This window comes from Lissotriton helveticus, chromosome 6 (assembly GCF_964261635.1).
Source record: "Lissotriton helveticus chromosome 6, aLisHel1.1, whole genome shotgun sequence".
Taxonomy (NCBI): domain Eukaryota; kingdom Metazoa; phylum Chordata; class Amphibia; order Caudata; family Salamandridae; genus Lissotriton; species Lissotriton helveticus.
In genome coordinates this window covers 2,052,180,734-2,052,204,598 of record NC_136067.1, presented here as the reverse complement: position 1 = coordinate 2,052,204,598, position 23,865 = coordinate 2,052,180,734, and the positions used below count along the sequence as shown (strand labels likewise).

At 43.0% G+C, this 23,865-nt stretch overlaps 1 protein-coding gene across 1 annotated transcript in view; it reads left to right on the top strand.

Moving 5' to 3' along the window:
• The window catches only part of PPM1G (protein phosphatase, Mg2+/Mn2+ dependent 1G), a 110,598-nt gene that overhangs the window by 17,091 nt on the left and 69,642 nt on the right, over window positions 1-23,865 (top strand). The window contains exons 2-5 of the mRNA XM_078650109.1: window positions 393-462; window positions 7,413-7,498; window positions 14,259-14,394; window positions 17,372-17,871. Of these exons, the coding sequence (XP_078506235.1) occupies window positions 393-462; window positions 7,413-7,498; window positions 14,259-14,394; window positions 17,372-17,871 (792 nt within the window). The remainder of the gene's footprint in view (window positions 1-392; window positions 463-7,412; window positions 7,499-14,258; window positions 14,395-17,371; window positions 17,872-23,865) is intronic.

Below are 23,865 nucleotides of genomic sequence, written 5' to 3'. Positions count from 1 at the left end.
AGGGTCTCGGGAGCCCTGTGCTCACGCGGCCATCTTGGTTGCGCGCTAAGCTCCTCCTCTAATTTCAGCTCTTGTGAGGTGCAGTTGATGCAAGAGCTGAATTTTCACTTTTAATGATGACCCGTCATAAACACTGTGCCCCCCAGAGAAATGGAATGCGTAACTAAATACAGTGCAAGTCACCTAACTGAAATACTTTGGAAATAAATGAACCTCTGTTGTTCTCATCACTGTTTAGTACAAATACACTTGAACTACATGGCTTTCATCTGCATGTGGGCATGTATTGCTCTCGTTAAATTGCTGCGCTTGTTGATTATTGTAGTTTTCCTACTTTTATAAATTTTATTTATGGCTATTAAGAGAATGCTAACAGTTTTTCTTTATTGCAGGATGCCCATAATTGCATTCCAGAATTGGACAACGAGACTGCTATGTTTTCAGTCTATGATGGACACGGAGGTAGATCTTTTCATATGTTGCATGCAGTTTGTTCGGTCAATAGTTATATTCAATCAATTAGTTGATTTAACTTCTACTTTTGGATTCTTAGATGGAGTGGGTGCTTTAATAATTCTCTGAAGTTAATACAAGGGGACACTGTCCTCTATGAAGCAGCCCAGTAAATATAGTTTTAATTTGCCCTGAGCCTTCATGCCGAAACTTCTTCAGCTGTCTTTCACCCTGCTGTTTTTCCCACGCCTTTCACAAACGGCCCGCTTGAGCAACTTCATTTAGTTTTTCCACTGTTCAATGAACATGTCTTAAGTGCTGTTACATTCTGTTTGTGGTCTCTTGTCAGTGTTTTTTTTTTTTAGATGAAATATTTATTTGAGGCTGTTCATTACATAAAGGGACTGGTTGATTCTTTCTGATTTAAAAAAAAAAAAAAAAAAAAAAAAAAAGTAATATTGTAATGGCATACAAGATCTGTAAGTACCTGATTGATTATATTTGATTCCAGTTAACTTCAAATTGTTTGGTATCTGTAGTATTTGTATGTGCGTATGTATATTAACATACAACCAAAAGTTACATCTGTGATCTATCTATATATGAAAAAGAGGGTACACCCTCTTAAGAGTCTCTATTTTTAGACCGTATAACGTATCTGACCGTTATCGAATGTTCACTAAATCCCAATATTGGACCCATCTAAGCTCAACTTGCAAATTATACACACCTTTCACTTTGCCTCCTTTTAAAATAAATAAAAGCACATTAAACAAAGGTTCAGAAGCCTTATGTGAAAAGTGTCTCCCTTGATTCATTAATATGTGGACTTACTTTTAGTGGCAATAAATGTGAAATAAATCTTTACTTGAAGAGCTTTAACTCTCATCACCGGAGAGCAATTGTATCCCCCTCCGCCTGTAAAACTGCTTAAGCACAGTGATGGTTTTAGGCACACCTGTCTTTATGTCCCACCACAACATCTCCATCAGGTTGAGGTCTCGACTTTGACTTGGGGATTCTAAGATCCTTCTACTCCCCCTTTCTTGTGTGAAAGTTCTAGATTTATTATTGTTTTTAGAGTTGTCCTGTTGCGTGAGTCACTTTGGGCTAAGCAGTCCAACACCATAGTCTCTCCTCTATTTCTGATTGCTACTATGAGGTTATCGTAAGGTCATAGCTGCCATGGTGTTAGATTGCTATATGTGCCATTTTCATAATTTCAGTGTAATTATGAGTACCATTTCAACGACTATGAGTGACACTTTCTCGCGAGCAAAATTAAGCAATGAAGACGAGGAAACTATATGAATATCAGAAATGACACCCATTTGAGCAATGTGAAACTTTAAGAAGTCAGTGAACTAAAGTGTGCTAACGGCAGGCAGCTTAAAACTGAGCAGAGCCAGAATGTCTGACTTCACAGTTCTGAGACTCGGTACACTATAGGCCAGAAGGGCAGGCAGCTCAGAATGATTAAAGCGTTAATTTTATTTATTAACAGCCTTAGCATATTAGCTGAACTACTACATATAAGTGCCACAGACTCAGGCAAGCATAATTCAAGTTTCGAAGTGAGCCATCCCAAAGAAATCCGTTGCTAAAATAAATATTGGAAACCAGTGGGGAAAAAATGGCCATTTGTGACAGTATCTTTTTAACTAACTTTTGTCACAGTGGCCGATTTTACAAAAGCAATGTAACATTACGTCTGCTAAACTTTTCTGGTTACGGTGGTATATACAACCCGAGGTACCCAGAGCTAACAACCGAGCTGCACTGTACAATGTTTTTTCATTCTGTACATAGTATAGACCAATTCATATGGTATAATATGTAGAGTGAAGAATGGGTTTCAAGGAATCCTACGTATATCTGAAATGGGCCCATAATATGGAGTTAGGTGCAGTCGTTACGCATTCAGCCAGTCTGGATAGAAGTCCTAGCATATAGTCCAAGATATTTTGTTTGGGTTCTTTTAGAGGTCTCTTCCAACCTTCTCTCACCAAATTCAAGGGATCTCCTACATGGTGCTCAAGAGTAGTACACATGGACTGAACCTACTCCTTTCCGAGGAACCTCACTGTATGCAAACAGTAGGCATGGTCTGAAAACATCCCATCTCTTCCTGAGTTTCCCATGTAAACAAATTATCTTGGCAAACACAAGGAGACGATAGGCCGATTCGGACACTCCCCCCCCCCCCCCCCCCGCCCCCCCCCAACAGTCACAGATTTCGGTTGAATCCATCACCGTTTTTTATAGCTCCCTTCGCCACCCCGGTTCAGACCCAGCCGTTTGCAAATCGGTCTTGACCCTGTTCCTCATGGGAAAAATCCAGCCAGGTCTTCCCTGGACCGCAAACAAGCATCTTGGGACCACCTGTACTTGCAACACTGTCATTACCAAGACTGCGTTTTACAATGCATGCCTTTACCACACACATGCCTTTACAACATATAATCATGCTCTTCATGGTTTTATTGATTCTATCCACAAGACCATTTTCTTGGGGATAGTAAGAGAAGTGAACTTAAGTCACTCCACACTCCTCCCACATGGCCGTTCACATAGGCAGATGTGAAAATTGTGCCCTTATCTGAAATGACCTCCTTAGGGAATCCAACCCCGGGGAAGATACCAAGTAGGACTCTTAGTACTACACGAGCACTAACTGTTGGGGGTAGCTTTAGATTATCTGGTGGCATTGCCCACTACCACCAAGAAGAACCTATTTCCACAGACAGTAGGTGGGTCTTGGGGACCAACAATATCAATCCCCACCCTCTCAAAGGGGGTCCCTAGCACAGGCAGTGGTATAAGGGGAGCCGTGTGCTTTCCACCTGTCTTGACAAGTGAGACAGGAGTGACCACTCCTTCACCTTGTCTTACATTTGTGGCCAGTAAAATGATTGACCAATCTCTCCCATGTTTTGGTCTCCCCCACATTTCCAACTAAGGGGGTGTCATGGGCCTGGTTAAGGAGGAATTCTCTATACTGTTGGGCGATCCCACCACTCTACTGGTTGACCCTGGTTTTGGGGTTACCTTTCCTCACTGTACAGGATTCCCTCCTCCCAGTACACCTTTGAGTTTCAGTGACCTCTCCTTCATCCTGGTTGATAGCCAGCTGTCTGAGGCCCTCAAAAGTGGGACAAGACTTTTGCTCCTGGCTCAAGTCCTCTCTGGAGGGTCCACTTATTCCTTTGAATTCTGCTTGGTCAGGCAAATCCTTCAAATAAGCAGCCTCCAATTCAGGCACCAGACCTTCCCCTTAGGGTTAAACTCCTTCTGGGCCTGTGGATTTGGGGAAATGGCCTTGGCAGATTTCCTATCTTTCCCTTTAACATTAGGGCCATGGGCCATTTTTCAATGGTCCTTTGACTTTCCCTCAAGGGCTTGTGTGCCCTTGTGGAGGCACATGCCCACTTAGGGAGACCCAGCATTGCTGCACGAGTCCTTCTCTCACCTCTACCCCGACAAATGTTTCAAGGTTTTTGCCCAGCAGACACTCCACTGAGATGGCAGGGAACACGGCTACTTTCTCAGGGCCAGTAATCCATCCCTACTCAGTCTACCATAGCTGTAGGATGAGACTTTGTGACACTGTTGGAGTTAACTATCTGGTACACCTTGTCCGGTATGATCTGCCCTGGGAAAACCAGCTTGGCGACACCATGGTGATGCTGGCACCTGTATGTCTGGACTTCTACCACATTCATTCTTCTCCAATATCTGTATCATACCATATTGGCAGACCAGTGAGGCAAGGGTTCAAATTCCTCCCCACCCATCAAGACTACCCCTTGTAATCTCCAGTGATAACTTCTACCCAGTCCCTACATTTGCAGTGCTTTTGGGGTGGTCACCCGTGGGTGACGTCTTGATGCACACACATTCTCCTCTTTTGTGCCCTGGCTGTTTGCAGTCCTAGCACACCCCAGCCTTTTTAGGGTTAAAAGTATTTGGCAGGAACCCCCTCACCTTTGATTGGGATGTGACTCTGCCCCTGGGCATCTTTTGGGGACTCTTTCGGAGTATCTGACTTTTATGTTTGGCCCAATCTTTCACCTGAAAAGGGGGGTGAGGGGGATAGGCTGTCCTCTTGTGATCCCACCTTGGGATTACTTGGGCACCCTACCACGTACCAATTCATCCGCTATCTTCCACAGCTCTCTAGGGCTAGATATCTCAGAATCCACTAGTGTAACTTCTCTTAGGTACACTTCGTAATTATGCATTCTTTTACTACGAAATTGTAGAGCCCCACTGATCCAGCCTTCCAGTGGCAGAAATATCTACGAAGTCTACCCATGTCTCAGTTGATTTCTTCTGAGTATTTCTAAACTTTTGCCTATATTCTTGAGGTGTTAGACCAAACAGCTCAATGAGTGCCTCCTTCACTTGTGAATGTTTGCCACATCATCTTCTAGTTTAAGCAGCTTATCCCTCTCCGCTGTCAGTCAATTCCTACAGCAGGGATCCCCAATGGTGGGCACCCACCCCTCTCTCTTTCCCCAGAGCCCACTAGCAGGAAGCTAGCCATTTGTATCCTCTCCCTCAATATACTTTTGCACAATACGCTTGGGCAACCTTGGGTCATATGCACTCCCTTCATTTATCTCTGTCTTTGTGTGCTGCCACCATGTCCTTGGGCCTTCAGTCTCGGCTTGAGCCGTCCATGCTTCATGACCATTTTTCTTTCTTCTACGGCCACCTTTTCCTAGGACACTAAGAGGCTAAGATGTGTCTCTAGGTCCTTGGGTCACCTCATTGAAGTGGGACTGTTGTCTCTTCCAGATGTGGAGGTATGCCTTGACGAACTGTGGCAGGGGAACACTCTTGTTGTCCCCCCTCAACATCTTCATCCAAGAGATCGGCCATCCTCATCCCCCTCTGTTGGGGGGGGGGAAAGGGGGGGTAGGGTCTCCTTTACAAGCTGGGCTTGAGATCTCCTGGCTTTCCCCCAGGCTCTGAGGGTCATAAAGTGTGGTAGGATGGAGTAGAGTGCGTTACAGTGGAGTGGTGTGGAGTAGACTAAAGGCGGTACAGTATGGTAGAGGAGCGGCATACAGTTGAGTAGGATAGGGTGGCGTAGAGTGAAGTAGTGTTTCGTAGAGTATACTAAAGTGGGGTGGAGTGGTGCATTTGGAGTTGCGTGGGGTCGTACGGTAGTGTAACGTAGTGCTGTAAGCTCGCTTGGATAGGAGTACATTGTTGTACAGTGGAGTGCTACAGAGGAGTGGAGGGGCATAGACTGTCCTTGAGTGGAGTACAGTGTTCTTGAGCACCATGGTAGAGTGTCGTATACTGTTCTAGTGTGGCGTGGAGCAGAGTACATTACTTGAAACGGACTTTGCATGAAAGTGGGTGAATGGATGTAGATGGATTGTATCAAGAATATAGATTGGGGTGTCAAAGGTAACTTTCAGTAGTAGGTGTAAAAAATTAAATAGTGTTAGAGTCCTAACTGTTAACTAACTTAGTTATATATTGTGCTGTGGTTTACCGCTTTACCTTTGCCGTATACCGAGATACATGCCAATGAAAAGACAGTTTCTGATTGGTTAATTGTTGTCTGCCTTTTACATTTTGTAAAGACATGTAATTTTCAGCACACTTTTGTTGCGTTCTTGGTTGGGGCCTTAGATATAGGTAAGTAGTAGGCTTTTATTACTGATACCTAACTTTTACCACTTAAAGTGGTAATGGGTAGAGAAATTTATTGATCTACATTTTGACAGTACTTTATAGAGAACGCGATTTAAAAAATAATTTAAGTGGCGCGGTAATTTGTACGTATTACTGTGGTACTCTGTAGACTTTCTTTCTAAAGAATGAAATATGTAAAAAAAAAAATTGAACGTACACTATATTTGTGAAATCTAGTGTAGTACAATGTATTTTATGTTGGGTACTGCAGTACTTCCTAGGAAGTACTTCCTATATCTTTAGAAAATATAGAAACTTAAATTTCATTAACTATTACCACTTTAATAAAGTGTTAATAGGTAGAGAAATATAAAACCTAATACTTGCCTACATCAAAGGTCTGTAGCAAGAATACAGCCAAAGAGTACTTAAAACAATATGTCTTCCTTTAACTTTTGTAAAGGCAATCGTTAGCCACTCGCATAATACCATGTCATTACTATGTACGGCTGTACTTTTGTAAAAATAACAATTGCGGCGACAACCGATATCACAAAGTTAAAATGCCTTATAGCTTTAAATATACTTACTGTTACTACCCAAAAGGATCTTCTACACGTCCTATTCTATATTCCTGCCAAATTTCATTCAAGTATATCTTTTAACGGTCAAGTATATCAACCCGTTTCGGCAACAGCCTTGATCGTGATCATGGCTATCGCCGAAACGTGTTGATATACTTGGCCACAAATGTAGATTGCGTGAAACTACCACTGTGATGCCGTTCTCTTCTTTGACTGGGAGGAGATGTATCTGGATGTTATTTACCTGCTTACGGGTGCATTGTATGAGCACCGCCGATGGTTGGGAGCTCACTGGCATACTGCTGATAGTGCACTAAGGTGATCTGTATATATTTTACAAGACACATCCAAGTCCGCTGTGGATTGATCTTCCACCTTCCTTTGAGAGCTTAGTGCTAAAAGGGTTGCTTGGTCCCCAGTTTTAGGATTCGCAATATTGTGCTCAAGGATATGTACTCCAGCTAACACAATTGGGGTCCAGTAATATCAGATTGCCCGGAGTCCTCCTGAAGTGGTTTTCATGCACCATTAATAAAGAATTTCACTTAACTGCATAACACATGCCACTAGATGACTGCATTTTTTACATATTGGACTAATTTGTATAGGAACATGCGTGGGTTAAATAGTCCACATAACATAGACTCTCGAATATAGTACGTTTAGAAATGGCCAGTATGCATTGAGAGGTGTCTAACTCTTATTTTTGTTGTACCATTTCAGGGGAGGAAGTTGCACTCTATTGTGCCAAGTACCTACCAGAAATAATCAAGGAGCAAAAAGCCTATAAGGAGGGCAAGTTACAAAAGGTGAGGATATTAATATTTTCTCTAATAATTAAATACAAAAACACAGTCTGATATAGTCTTTGGGACCGATTGCCAAAATCATGTTTCTGCTTTGGCATGAGTTAGTCGCGCATAGAGTGCATGTTTTGGGGATGTTTGTCCACCATGAAGAGTAGATTGGCACTGGTGTGACCCTATAAATGGACCCACAAGATACCAACCTACCCAGAAAACACAGGACGGTTGGCCAACACCCACAAACTACAGACCTCTTGTATCGATATTGCATCCATTAATGAGAGTGCTTGGTCCGTTATTAAGGATCTTGTAGCGGATATTGCGGGATTGAGGGTGTGGGACTCCGGAGCCGTGTTGGTGTGCTGCCATCGGCTTCTGCTGCTAGCCATGCCTCCCTGAACAAATATTAATTGAACCGTCTGACTGCTTACAATCACATATTCAGTTACAGCACTCCAATTAAATGAAGATGAAATTTGATGCAGAATTTGGTTTGTCATTCTGGTCGGATTTTGCATCAAACACCTCAAAACAAGTTGATATATAGCACATATATATTTGTAGCCACACATTATGACTCATAGTATCATATATTTAGATTTACTCTCATTGCGCCTGTTAAGTCTGCCTCCCCCCTATTCCAATATTGTTTTTTCCAGGGACAAGGGGGAAATTGAGGTGCTGATCTGAAAGAGGTCTTGGCAGCAGCTAGTACCCTTATTTTCCTTAGTCCTAAAAATGTCTGATCATACCACTTGTCTATGTAGTTTCAAGGGTGATGATTCAGCTCCACTTAACTTTGATACCTTTTTTCTGTTAAATGGAAGTAGTGTCCCCATTGTTTTTCTCCTGTCCTCGCTTCCCCGTCCATCATGGTCAGCATCTTTGCTTTTTCAGTAATTTCCCATTTACTCTTGTCTATGGAAACTGAAAATAATCAAGTGTCCTTGATGGTGACTTTTTTTACTCTGACCCTGTAGGCGCGTTCCTATGACCAGCCTTTAGGAAATCTGCTTTTTAGTGGAGGAGTTAAAATTGCTCGTCGACGATCATTGTAGAGCTTTGCTGCGGCTGCCCACTTGTACATCTAAACGTAGAACCTTTTCAACATTCTGTTGTGCGGCCTCACCGGTTCTATTAAAAGAAGGAACCATTCTGTAGACTCCAGGCTGATTATGGAGGAATTTGGTGGGAAGGTTTGGGTAATGAAACAGTCATTTAGTCTAGGAGCGACAATCACTTAATTTGGTCCCCCACCCCCTTCTGCCTTTGGTCTCTCTCCTTGACCCTAGTTGTAGGTAGATTCTGCAGCAAAATAATAAAATAAAAACCGTTTAAGAAAAGTATCATGCTGCAAGCATTATTGCTGTGGAACGAATCCTGGTGTTTGCAGTGCCAGCAGAATGCATGTGGTCCAGCCTATGTAGCTCCCCGCATGTCTAAGGCAGGTTATAAATTGCTTCAGATAAGATAGAAACTAGACTGTTTTGTTTAATTGTTACTGTGCTCCCTTAAAAATGGGTTTTATTTAAGACTTATGCAGGCACCTCTCTTGCTTCAACCTGCAGTATGTTGTTAATATATTGAAATGGATACCATTAAGTCACAGGTGTATATTTAGCTTAAACCAAAATGGTGTACATATTTAAAGGCAGAGACACCGGCACAGAGTGACAGGAGAGGGTGATAGGTTGTGGGCACCGTAGCGTACTGCTACTGCATTGTGATGTAGTATTTTTTTAAAGAAGCGCAGTGTGCATGAACATAAGGAGGGATTACATCTACAGAACAGCTACTTTAAAAGCCAACTGTGTATGTATCAGGGGTGGGGAATTCCTATCTCCCGACGCCCGAGACATCTAGATTTCTCACAAGGGCAAGAAGTTTTAATGTCTATTTTGTCCCAAGGACAAGTAGACAAAGACTTGTTGTAATCCAATACCCAGCGCTTTAACCCTGTTAGTCAAAGCTAGTCAATAAGTCTGAATGAAGCACATGCCACTACGTGCTGAAATGTAGTGGCCTGAGATTTCACTGATGGCATGCTGTACAGTCACGTCTGGCTTTGGATGAGAGGGGAGCTTAGCTCGCCCCACTGGTACACTTTTCCTTTCTGTCTGTGCCTCCTGATCCGGGCTGGGCTTTGAGCAGATTACTGGCAGTGAAGGGGCCAGTGCAAAAGTTTGGAACTGCGCTTTCATTTCCCCGGAACATAAGACCAACACGTTGGAGTGGAGCTCGTGGTTGCAGCTCCGTGTGGTACACCCACAAAATTGCCAGGTAACAGCATTTTACGTTCTCCCCGGGGCTCTTTCATTCACTTCGAGAACTGGAGCTCAAGAACACTTACAGCACTGACATGCAAGAGGCTTGTTTATCAGCTTCTAAGCCCCTGCCATCTCGGTCTTTTATTCTTTGTTCTAACCTTGAGCCTCATTTGGCCCCGAGATGCGTTGTCAGCCTCGCCGCCTGGGCCTACAGTAAAGTGCCTAGCTTTCCCTTCTCAAGCAGCTCGAGCCCCTCCCTCCCTTCATGCTTTGCCTTCCCTTTGCACCTTATGTCTCACCCGATGTCTGCCCCTCCTAACCCCTGTGAGACAGCCATGGCCCCCTCCCCTTGGCTTCTCACCTCTTATCTTATTTAGGGCTTGCATTAAAGCTCCTTACTTTACCCATGCAACTTTCGCTTTCATACAGGCCTCTGGCCCACCCCCATTTCTGTCTTTTCAATTGGCCCGTCATGCCTCCGGTTTATTTGGTGGGCGCTGTGCTGTTTGCCAGCTCGTTCTTCCAGGTGCTCTGCAGCACCAGGAATGAGAAGGGGGAAATGAAACCAGAAGGGACACCCCAGTCTTCTTTTGTAGACAGGTTTGTGATGGTATGCAGGGCACAAGCTCTAAAGAAAATCGCTAGTGGACTAATTAGCATAGACAAAGCACAGAGACAATCACATGAAGTGATGTAACAGCAAGTAATGTTACTATCTTGTGCGATGCATTAAAAATGTGGCATTTTGCACACAAACACTGTTTATATTGTTAGGCTTTGTCAGCTCTCCAGAATTGGTTCCCTAATTGTATAATTGCTTTAGATAAACAACAAATATTATTATGCAGTGAAATGCTGAACTAGGTTTTATATTCGTTTTACTTCTTGTAAATCATGTTTTCCCAAACACAAAGGGGTACGTAGTGACATAAAGACTCTTCCTAGTTACAGTCATAAACAACAGTTTTTAGTGAGTACATAAAGGGTGCTTCATGTATATTTTGTAAAGAGCAAATTGTTAGTTGCTCTGTTTGGATTATGCTGTAATTCGTAAAACCATAAAACTGCAAAACATCACACTCCCAACACTGTTAAGAAAGTAATGCCAGTGGCGGACAGTTTACCCCCATCATGGGTTCCTCTGGAGGAGGGGGAAGATGTCTAGTGACACAAAAATAACGTGAGCCACTTTGCAAGTAAACACAAAGGCATATGTTTGCCATTGGAAACAGTAATGAAAATGCTAGGTAACTGCATGGGTCTTCATACAGTTGTAAAAGGGACATACCTGATCTTCCTTCTGCCTTGGGCAAAACACAACTGTGTGCCCTTTGATTAGTGAGGGGACTCAGTCCACCCTTTTCCACCCCGGACTTGTGCTGTGGTGTGTGTACGAAATACAGTCAATGTAAATCTTATTTTCAATTACCTGATTTTACTAAAGCCTTGTCTTTGAACTGAGGGAATGTATATGCTTTTCTGTGAACTACCAAGCATGGCTTTAAGGAAACATGGGGTGCTAAATGGAGAGTGACCTCTTCAAGTGCCAGGGCACAAGACTAGATCTGCAATAGGATAGGTGACTTGAGGGCTACAAAGGGGTTACAGCAGGGTCAGCTCAGTTCTCATTGAATAAGGACGTACCATCGAATTCACCCACTAAACAACCATGAGTTTCCCAATATGCTGCACCTTTATCAAATTTACAGCAATAATTAAGCTTTGAAAACTCTTCATCACCCCTGCAAACACTATTAAAGTTTTGGTTAAACCCAGTGCCTCTGTGCTGTTTAGCAATATACACTTGTTTTAGGTAGCGTTTAGTAATGGGTTAACCTTTATCCAAGTACCACCAATTTTAGTAGATTAAGAAATGGAGAAACAAGTAAACAAAACACTTGCCAAGGATCACACTGTGAGGTTGACTGAAAGTGAGTCAAAGTTAAAGGTTCAGTGCCCTCGTTTGGCCGATTATAATTGAGCTACATTTCCTCAAGAGCTATGTGAATAGTGTGCTGGTACTAGGTAAAATATGGAATGGTTGCCTACAATGTACTGGCAGAGATGACTAGTTAGAGGAGCTAATATGGGTGGACGTGCATGTGTGTATATGCAACGTATACAAATAGGCACCTTAACAATCGACGCAGGAAAGCGAAAATGTTGAGACCCTAGGAAAAACTGGTCTAAAGAAATCCTCCTCCTACTGTTTGGGATGGATAGATTGAGGGGGCTTCCCACTCCTTGACTTCAATAAGATGTATTGTTTTCAGGGTCCAAATTTTTGCAGAGGCCCATGAGTCTGTCCTTTGTGTTATATTTGTTTTCTCTTCCCGGGGCTTTGGATTCTCTACAACAGCTACACCTTGCATTTGGGCTGAACGTTACATCAAAGCACCTTGCTGATACTTTTACCACTAGGCAGTCAGGAAGACCATTTTTTTCAGCTGGAAAGAAATAAAATGCAGAGCAAGTAAATACATGGAGAAGGTACCACTGGAAGCTACTAAAGCCAGGAACAGCTAACAGTGCAAACTTCTCAGGAAAGACAGTAAAACAATGTGAAAGTGTACTGATGCTATGTTCTTTATGGCAGAAATCACAAAGGTATTTACTTTATAAACTCTGCTTCTTAAGACAGTAACCATCTCATGCCACCGCTAAAACCTTACCTCCGTTTTTGCTAAACTACTGTGAAATTTTAGGTACCATCAATGTGAAGCATCATTTATTAAAATGTGTGGATACATACTAGTTTTTCCAAACAAAATTCATAATGGAAAATCAGTGTGACCAGTTTCAACAAGATTATGGGAAACATGAAAATAAGTAAGCACTGGCAATGCTAATAGGTCTGACTTTGGTGGTCAACCTTTTGGTTTTGTCAATGCGTGTCTTGTTTTAACATGGTTTATGTAAAACTTTATTGTTGCTGGAGCTGCTGGGTCCTAACTATTACAACAACTATTGGAAAATAGTTTTTGGTCTCAAAGCACACATTGCCATGGTATTTCCTAGCACTGAACAAAACTACTATGTGTTCTGATACGCTGCTTGTAAAAGAGCAGAATGCTGACTCTCAAGGTGAAGCCAGTCAATAGATAGAATTTTCATAAAAACAAAAGGTCCTGCTTAACCCAGACCAAATTAGGAACCCAATTATTAAAGAAAGTCGCGAAAGTTCACCCATGGTTTATTTTCTTGCATTGGTGCAGATTCACAGCTTTCATGTACTCGCATGAAGGCCACAAAATTGTACTCCTAAAAAATACTTGTGAACTGCATTTTAGCACTTCCAAAGATGATTGCATAATTTAGCTCCTACGAACATCTGTTGAGCGTTTACAAGTTCGCTTTTCCTCCAACCACATTTTTCCCAGCCCAGCAAGAAATGTTCCTTCTGCCACTGTCAGAAGTACATTTCTAACCTTTGTCAGTGTCTGAAAAGATTAGAGAAGAGCTGGTCAACCCCACTTAAACATGCAAGTTAGTAGGTTTGCACAGACTCTAAAAGGCATTCCAACCGTGGAACCATTGCTTATCACTACCTTTAGCCCCAGTATGTAGATCTGCTGAAAGGTGTTAAAATAAGTAAATTGCTAGTATTCAAACTCTTATATATTATGAACCCTAGTATAATCAGAGAGGCTATTATCAGAGCTCTTATAAAATTAGATTGCCGCTATTATTTGTCACTGCAGTACATGGCACCAAAGGGGCAAGTGGATTTTGTTACAGGGCAAGTAGATTTATGAAGCTACTTGTCCTATGGACAAGTAGATATTTTAATAAATTCCACACCCCTGATGTATGTATGCGTGTGTATATATGTGTGTGTGTGTATATATATATATATATATATATATATATATATATATATATATATATATATATATATATGATTTTAATTAGCTCTACTTGTTTCACAGTTGTTATAAGTCTGCAGAAAATAAAAAATAAACCCATAGCAAGGGACCAATTTTCAGGTCGAAGTAAGGACCCCTAAGATGGCTGTAAAAAATTATAATTTTGCCCAACCAGCAGGTAGCTAGATTAAGAAATGAATAGGGTTGGGATATAAGAGACAAATGTTTTGTTACAAAAAAATGATTGAACTTCCCATACCCAGTTGATCTGCAATCCTAGAGGGGAAGATGCTTATTCATTCATTGTATAGAGGGAACATACTGCAGCAGAATAAGGCTGTTCTGAATGAGGCGCTGTTTCTTCATTTAAAGGTTTGCTATTCAGTTTACCTTCTTTTTACCTTCTTTTTACCTTTCTTCTGTAGAGCATACATTGTACAGATTTATTGGCTGTTACTGAATTGTGATTAAATGAACTGAGCTTTCTAGAAGACCGGGCTTTTTTTTTTTTTGCATGATTGCACTTTTAAAGGGAAATAAGTCTACAGAACCGTCAGTTCATGAATCCCCGGGCCGGTGAATTTTTACTACTAGCTTTCTCCTCTGTGATCTGACTTTCTTTGGGTTTAGGCTTTGGAAGATGCTTTTCTGGCCATCGATAGCAAACTCACAACTGAAGACGTCATCAAAGAGCTATGTCAGATTGCTGGGAGGCCTCTTAATGACCACGACGATGACAAGGAGAAAGTGGCCGAGGAGGATGATGGTAAGTAAAATTGATGAGGCTAGAAAACTGCATACCTACCTTTTGGCGAATAAGTGTCCTTGCTACATTCAAGTTTCCTTGTTAAATTCCAGTGGTCAGTTCAGGGGTTGGCGTAATATGTATTTGCCACCGTATGATCAGCGCTTTATAAAGTGTGGACGTGACACTAACTTCAAACTATGTCTTTTATGTACATGTAACTGCGGATGGTGTGCTCACTAGCTCCACACGTTTAACTTTCCAAGTATTGTTTCTCACACTTTTCTTTATTTACTGTTACGGGTTGTCTTTGTTAATATTGGCCAGGACCAAATAACAACTTCGCTACTAACTGCATATGAGGACATTTAATCTGCAAGGCCAATAAGCGATGCTGTGGTTACAAGTGATTCAGTCTGCAGCTTCCAGAGCAGATTTACTGTTCATTTTATTGAATGATTTTCAAATATCTCTTGTTCTGACATTGGATCTTCGTTGACATTATGAATGTCTGGTTACAGGTGGGATTTTTATTTTTCTATTAAGAGATTCTTCCAATATTAAGAAAGCTATGCTTTTCTGTAGGAGGAATGTCATATTTTGTTTAAATTGAATGTATAATTTAAAGCCATTTATATTTTTACTTTTTACATTTTTTTTATAGCCCCTGAAGGCTGCATTGCTAACCAGCATAATCTATTTTTCTCATTTTTATTTACTGTTTTGTAAGCGTGTAGCTTCATTTTAAGTAATACATACTGTTGTGTTTAAGCAGCTAATAAGCTCCACAGACCTGCAGTTGGTGTCCTCAGTTTATTTAATTGATCTGCAAAAAGTAGTTTGACTTAAATCCAATAGTTTGGCTTACAGTCTGATGACTGTATGGGACTGGGGAGGAAGGGATGTTTAGGACTTTAATGGTGACATCAGTGACTTAACCTGAAGTCCTCCTTCTGAGTCACTTGATATTCATTAATATTCCTAAACCTGGAATAAAAGCCGAACTCGTATCGTCCCAAACACTGGGGAAATACATGAAGGAATGGAAACTTATAGCTTAAATACCGAAGAAAAGTATTTCCAATTCGGCTATCCTAAATTTGCGCCTAAGATGGAGGAGTAAGGGGTTGATATTTTAGTAATGTACATATGCTAGAGGTCTCCATTCTATTAACTGCTGCTTGAGTGTCACCAAGCAAACATAGGCTGCAGTACTGAGCCTATCCATTTGCAAATCACCTGGAGTGTGCTAGTTCTTTTGTTTTTAGCTACCCACCAAGTACTAAATTTCCTATGCAATTTAGAAAAATTTCTTGTATTGGAGGAGTAGGCAAGGAGTAACTAGCGGTCAATCCTAAGTGCTCCTCCAGGTCAGGTAATCCAAGAAAGGAGAGTGGGGTGCTCAGTCAAACCTGATGCATCCTTTGAGTAATGGTTTACATTAAAACTGTCATGTTCGTTGTAGTGATAAAAGGCAATCCTCCTCAAGACCCACAAGTTTGGAAACCATGTTGAACTCTGTGATAAAGAACATTTGCACAACAGAAAAGTAATTTTTTCTTTCGTTAACATTTTTTGGCATGACAGTCAGCTGTTGTGTCTTGTAAAAGTTAGATCTGGGTACACATTGCTTAAATGTAATTAGTGAGTTGTGATGCGCTCTCCTCTTTTAAGACGGTACCCTGAGGATGGTGCTGTTACAATTGAACCTATAAACTGCTTACTCAACTTCTCTATAGGCTTACCTCGTTAAACATGTATTTCTTCATAGGCTTACCTCGTTAAACATGTATTTCTTCATAACTCAAGTGTTGGAATGTCAGTCTTGTGAGACATGAGAATTGATGAAACTAAAATGTATTAGCTTGACTTGTAGAAATTAGAAAGATTACTTTTTTATGGTAATTGGTTTCCTGCTTTTAAGAAAAGTGTAATTTGTGACTTGCCAGTTATTGAGTTTATTTAACACTTTATTCAAAGGTGGAAAGGGGGTTTATTCATACCCACTCCACAAATCGTCCCAGCTTCTTTCCACTGCCATATGATTGACAACTGTCAAAAGAAAATTTGATGGGGAACAAAAATCTAAACAAATATCTTCCAGCCTTGGTGTCCCTGTGTTTTGACATTGTGCTTTTTAATTTACCATTAATTAGCGAATTGGTTATATTTATTTGTGTGGTGCCAATTCTAATGTTTAGGACTTCAGGGCAGATACTTACGATGCATGCACCTATGTTTTCCAAGATGTAGGAACAAATTTACCCAAACACATCCACCTTGTCTGTACTGGTATCTTCAAAATGAAATGGTTCTGTTATGCAGTAAGCCCGTTTAAATATGCAGTGTCAAAATACAGTTTTACATAGGAGATGGCTTCCTAAAATTAAGGGTCCAGAGGTGCAACCCAGTACATGGAGCAAATTTTTCATCTTGAACTATATGCTAACCCGCTTAACTCGCCAGAGGCTGCCAGGAGCAGGGACATTATTCGGTATAAGATCTTAAGTAAGTATAATTGAGAGGAATGTTAAATCCCATACATTTCATAAGGAAATGCTTGAGTATCTCCAACATCCCTCGAGTCCATCACAGTCCTACAAAGATTGAGAAACTGGGGCCAGATAATCGTCTGTAGATTTGCCTGCCTCACAATGTTTCTGCCAGCCTCCGGATTCGGGCTTGTATTCACTGAAGATGGTCTCTCTCATGAATGCATGTCTATGGTGTAAGGGCCAGGCTTCTCTGCATCATGCCTCACCCATCCCACCTGCAATATTACGTTTTCCAAATGCCAAACATATTTAGCATCTAGGAATGCCGGTTCACTGTCTCTCTGGCAGGACCGCTCATGGAATTCACTTTGGTCTGTTGTAACCATATAAAATAGCAAAATAGAAGTTTTAGACTTGTTCATTGCACTTTAGGCATTTCAGTTGCATTGATTTATCGAGTAGTTAAAACGCTCCATTTAAATATTATTCTGTTTTTATTTCAGTGGATAACGAGGAAACTGCCCTATTGCACGAGGAAGCTACCATGACTATTGAAGAGTTGCTAACACGCTATGGACAAAACTGTGCCAAAAGTGTAAAGGACAAAGCAGCCATAGATGGTGGCGAGAAGGGGCATTGCAACAAAGATGAAAAAGCAGCTCCCAAGGAACCTACTGTTAATGGAGAGGTAGAACCAGAGGTAGGCTCTGGAGACCGGGAAAGCAAGAACTGCAAGGTTGATGAAGCTACCGGGATCTCATCCAGTTTGGACACCTCTAAGACAAGGAAAAGTCGTGCAGGAGACACCATGAGCAAAGATGCAAGCAGCACAACAGAAAAGCCAGAGGTGAGCGGAAGTAAGAAGGCGACCTCTTCGGTTGGCGAAGCTGGACCATCCTGTTCTTCTTCCGCTGCCAAGCCACAGCGTGGCACAAAGTCTGCCATATTTGAGGACAGTGAGAATGAATCTGAGGAGGCAGAGGAAGAGGAGGAAGACAGTGAGGTAAGACATGCAACATTAACATCATAAAGCATTACAGGACGCTACACTGCTGTTCGTTTTTCGGTTTGCATGTTTTTTGCCACTTACTATATCTGAGCGTTGTAGTACAAGTCAAGTGAAAGGCATTTACCATTTCAAGAGACCTGCTTGGATTCTGGCTAGAACTCTGCTACTAAATAAGTGGACTTAAATATGTGTAACCTGAGTAATGAATAATATGTATTTGATATTGATTGATTAATGCAGAAATCCCCCAAAATAACCTTTTTGTAGACATTGTTTCAAGTAGATGTGCTAAACCACTCTCTTTACTATAGTTAGGGAAGTGGTTCTGTTGCAGGGATTCTACCCTGGAATAGAACTATGCTTGAGACCATAGAACATCAGCATGTAGGGACTGAGGCGCCATACCACCTCAGTACCTAGAGCCGACTAGCTATGGTGTCTCACTTGCCCTCCTAACCTTACCAGAGAAACCAGTGAATTGGCATCTCAGAACACAACACTCTTGACTCTCGCAGTAACAGGACAGTCTGTCGCTCACTCGTCCACAATAATATGTTTTGGCATGTTTTTTGTTAAACCTTATTGGTGTTGGAGCTGCCGGGCCTGCACCATTATAATAAACATTGGCAAAAGTAAAAATTGTTTTTTTTTTTAATTTAAAAAAAAAAAAGCACAGACTGCTACAGTAGTTACTAGCACTGAACAAAACTACTTTGTGTGCAGGTATACTCATTGTGAAAGAGCAGAATGCTGCCATTCACAGTGAAGCCAGCTGACTGCTGACCTTGTGTGTATGATTAGACCAATGTGGGGGTGGCAGGGGTGCATAAGCCTGATGGATACCCAGCCGCTGCGGAGCCTCAGCACGAGACCTCACACAGCTTGACTAGCCTTTGATCCACTACCATCTCCACTCTCAGCCCTGTGAACCACAGTAGCATGGCATCTCATATGCGTAGGCAGGAGAATACCTTTAAGCCGATACTTTCTCGAATGGGTGCACTGAGCCAAGAAGTGGAAGTTTAACTTTTCTTTGGTTTCCTTCCAAGTGACTTTGAATTCCAACAGAAAAGTGCACCAACAGAGTCCCCTCTGATATCCTCATTGATGGAGGATCTCGTCCAGGACTGCCAGTGGACTTTTTTTTTTTTGCTCTAAGAGCAATGTAGGCATCCAGAGCCTCAAGCAAGATGCATCCTATCTGGGAAAACTGGATCTAGAGGCTAGAAGCCACAGGACACGTCAGAAAAGTAGTAGTCTGGGCTCTGACTGGAGGTGACCTCCCCCCCCCCCCTTCGAAGGAGCTAGTAGTGGATCTACAGACACACCTAGAGAGCGTTGAAAACCATTTGAAAAGGGAAAACTTTAGAAAAGGGGCTCCAACAAATGTGAGAGAAGTCATGGACCTGTTCAAGAGGCTATTCCGATGCACCCGCCTGTACCTTGTGGAAGAGGGCATTGTGCTTGCCATACACCATGTGAGTCTGGTTATGGGGCAAGGAACTGAGCTCCTGATATGCTGACTAGGGGTGGGCAGAACTCGTGGAATTTCACTCTGCCGAATTCCACACAGTTACCGTGGTGCCACTGAGAGCTGCCGAAACAAGACGTAGCTATACTGGGATTGCCTTATGTGCCCTTGCTCCCTCTACTTGCTGCCCTGCTGGTGATTGTGCTGTGGCTAAGGAAATAAATCATGTCTGCACACTGTGTGGGTTCAAGATGGATGTGGGGCCTGCCCTTTTGGACGAAAAACATAGTTTTTCTCGCCAGTTTACCTTGGCCCCCCTATTCGGGCAGCTTTGATTAATGCTCGCTCACTCAGGAAACATCATCAAGATGTCTTCGACTGCTTAGAAGACAGATCTCTTGATTTGTTGTTCTTGACGGAAACCTGGCTTGACTCCACATCAGATCCGATTATCACCCTTGCCATACCTGTGGGCTATAGGATCTCTAGAGCTGACCGCCCGTTGGGGAGAGGGGGCGGTGTGGCTATTATATACAGGAATAAGTGGGAACTTTGTAGAGGGGATGCTACTACATGGGAAGGATACGAAGCTCTTGACTTCAGCATTTGTTTCTCTGCACATTTTATCCTAGGTGGCTCCTTGATTTATAGACACCCAGGCCAGGTGGGATCTTTTCTCCAGGCTTGGGGACGCGATGATTTTTAGGGCAGTTAAATTTTTTCACTACATGGTCCTGGGTGATCTTAACATCCATCTGGATAAAGCAGATACTAAGGATGCATGTGACCTGCTGGATATTCTACATCTGGCTCAACTTGACCAGCATGTCATCCTTCCCACTCATCAGGCCGGCCATATACTTGACCCTATTTGTACCAACTTTCCTATCCTGGTGAAGGATCCCTGTCCGGTCTCTTGGTCAGATCATTTTCGAACCTATTTTTCGTGGGAAGCGTCCAATGCTGGGCCGCTAGCCCACTCATGCTGTAAACCAGCTTTTGGGAAAATTGACCCGCTAAAGCTCAACCTGGCCTTGGAAACTTCTAGACCCGTTTTAGCAGTGGAGCTTTAGGAGCATTTAGATGGGTTCACTAGCTGGGTTGCCAAGGCAGTAGCCACGGTGGTCCCACCACGGCCTGTCAGGCTGGCTAGGGAATCTCCCTCCAAACCCTGGTATAATCCGACCCTCAAAGCTCTGAAGCATGATTGTAAACTCCTTGAGCGGGCATGGCGCAGGGATGGACATTGTCCTGCAGCGAAGCGGAAGCTTGGGGACAGACAAAAGGTATACTGTGAGGATGCTAAAGAATAATTCTATTCAGCCCGCATTGCATCAGCCAGTAACAACTCAAAATACATTTTTTCTATATTTCAGAGCTTTATCGCTCCCCTGGCCCAAGCTAACGCGTTGCCGTCTTCGACTACCTGGTGTAATACTCCCTCGTTTTTTTAGGGATAAGATCCAGACTATTCAGGCGGCGTTCACACTCTGTGACACCAGCATTGGGGTGCCAGTGGATTCCCAATTTGCTGACCCTGTCCGTTCTTTGTCCACATTTAGGACAGTTGACCCCCTGGAATCCTTAAAAATTCTAAAGGGTCTAACGTCTGTTTCACCCTCGGACCCCTGTCCAGCTAGGATATTGGCAGTAATGGCAGCAGCCATGAACACAGAAGTGAATACCATCATTAATATATCCCTTCAGAACGGGGTGGTGTCACAGGCTTGGAAGTTGGCTAAGATCTTGCCACTTATAAAAAAAAAAAGCCGTCATTGCACCCCCTTAGCCCAGGGAACTATCGGCCTATCTCCCTCCTTCTTTGGCTAAGGTGTGTTAGAAGGTAGCTAATAAACAGCTTACGGAATTTGTGGAAAGGGAGACACTCCTGCATCCAGCCCAATCAGGATACCGGGCATTCCATAGTACAGAATCAGTTCTGGTTGAGGCCATTCCTGGATGCCGGTGGGAGGGCTGCATTAATATTGCTGGACCTCTTGTCTGCATTCGACACTGTCCAGCACTAACTTCTCTTGGCACGATTGGCCAGGATAGGTATGGTGGGTGCCGCTTGGGGTTGGCTTAAGTCTTTTTTGGAGGATCGAGTTGAGCAGATTTGGCTCCCAACATCTTCCTCCTCCCCTCAGCCAGTGACTATTGGAGTTCCCCAGGGATCCTCCGATAGCCTCCTTCTCTTTAATATTTAAGTGACTCCGCTGATACATCTGGCGGAGAAGTTGGGGGCCAAGGTGATGGCCTATGCTAATGACACCCAGCTTCTTTTCACTTGGGTCAAAAATGCAGATTATGTGGTTCTGGTTCAATACTGTCTATCCTCTATTTTTAAATGGCTGGCAGGTGCACAGCTCAAGTGCAATGAAGAGAAGTCCAAGATTCTGTTTGGGAAATTCCCTCCTAACTTTCAAGAGCTCCTTTTGGCCTCCTGAGTTTCCATTGCCTACCTCCATAGGGAAGCCCACAAAAAATCTGGGGGTATGGTTTGATGAGGGTCATTCCTTTTCAACACACATCTACGAAGCTGGCCTGCTGCTGTTTTGGCCTTCTCAAAACTCTCCGAAGATTCTTTCTCATTCTACCTCAGGCATCGAGGAAAACGGTTACTTGTGCACTGATCCTGTCACGGCTGGACTATGCCAATGCCATTTTTGCTGGCGTTCCGGGCTACCTGTTGAAGTTGCAGGTGGTTCAGAACGCGGCAGCTAGACTCCTACTGGGCACTTCGGCTGGGAACAGTGCCCAACTTCAGTTGGGATCCCTTCACTGGCTCCCAGTGGCGGAAAGAGTAAAATTTAAATCGCTGGTCCTGGCCCATCGTGCCCTTCATGGCTGTGGTCCTCTTTACCTGCAGAGACGTTTTTTGTTCTATGCTCCTGTGCGCCCACTTCACTCCTCGTCCCTATCTTTTGCTCAGATTTCCCGCTTCGAGCTTCAGAGGCTTGGGGGCAGATCCTTTGCCGAGAAGGCTGCTGCGGCCTGGAATGCTCTTCCCCTTGTCCTGCGTTCTATTCGGGATCCAGTGGTTTTTAAGAGAAAAATAAAAACACATCTCTGTCTGATTCCATACCCTGCTACACACCGCGCCGGGATACTCATGAGTAGCTGTGCGCGTTAGAAATGTATGTAACATATCATTAACCTAAACACCTCTGCGAGATTCCACAGTCCTGCGGGCAGCGTAACTTTGGCACATTCTACAGATTTTTAGCATCCGTGCCATGTTCTGCGTGTGGCACCAAGCGGTGCACCAGAGGGTGCTGCTTTTTTTGTTGCTGCTCAAGTAAATTCTCTACTCGAGCTGCTGCTTTTTTGAGGCGAGCTGCAGCTTTTTCAACACGAGTGGTAGTGACCCGTCAAAAAGCGGGCTAGGGGTGCAAATTCTTGCTTGCGCCCATCAACTTAACGTTGTTGAGCCGCCACGAATAAAAATTCCACCATGTGGCGGTTGGCAGAGTTTTGCCTGAACTCCACGCTCCAAGCCCACCCCTACTGCTGACCTTCCTTCACTACTTAAAACAATAGGAAGACACCCTGGCAGTAGCTAGGACCATGCAACAGATTGCGTTTGAAGGTAATAAGATTGCACTTTACCAAGATTTGTCAGCCTTCAGTATAAGTATCGCGTTGTAGGTGGTCTAGGATTACCTAAGAAGCAAAGATAACATACAGATGAGGGCACCTATTTCACATTTTCTTCACATGGGAGGGGGAGCCCATAAAGATGAGATCCATGTCACACACTTGCTGGATCGTGGGGCTTGGAGATTCCTTGGTGGTGAGCCACGCTCCTACAGGAGTACCCTTTTACAGTGACAATGGTATATGCACTGACCATAGTTTAAGAAAAATTCCTAAATTCAGTTATTGCAAACCTCATACAAACACCGGACCAAGATGTTCTAATTGGAGGTGATCTGAATCTGGCTAAGTTCAACGAGCAGGACAGATCCACGCATAGGTCGGAGCAGATGTTGAAGTGGCCTTGAGAAACAGCTGGTCAGTTCAAGTAAAGTCGTACTCTGAGTAGGCATCTGCCCAATTCCAGTTGTACTCAATTGGGAGGATTAAGTGCATCTGGCCAGAACCACCAAAGGGTTTCAGAAACTGCTGAATCTGTTCTCTAGGTTTATGGCAGACATGGATCTGACTGTTAACCAGTATAAATATCAGATTATGGTCTATGGCCCTAAGAGGGTGAAACCCAGAGCCTATTTCGTCAATAACACCAAGGTCCAGTTGTTCCTATTTTTAGGTCTCGCCTAGGCAACGCTTGCGTATTCAGCATATGGGCTTTAAAAGCTCCTCCCACTTTTAAGGACTTGCCCTGTTACATGTGTTACTCAGAGCTTGTGTCACTTTTTCTTTGTTTAAGGTGTAGCACTGGAGACCAGTGTTTGTGGTTGACGGAACTCTGCTGTAAACAGGGCTGTAAATCTCTTATCTTGCCACGTTTGCTGCGCATTCAAAGACTGTTTTGGCTGCAGCTGCCTCCTCCTTTT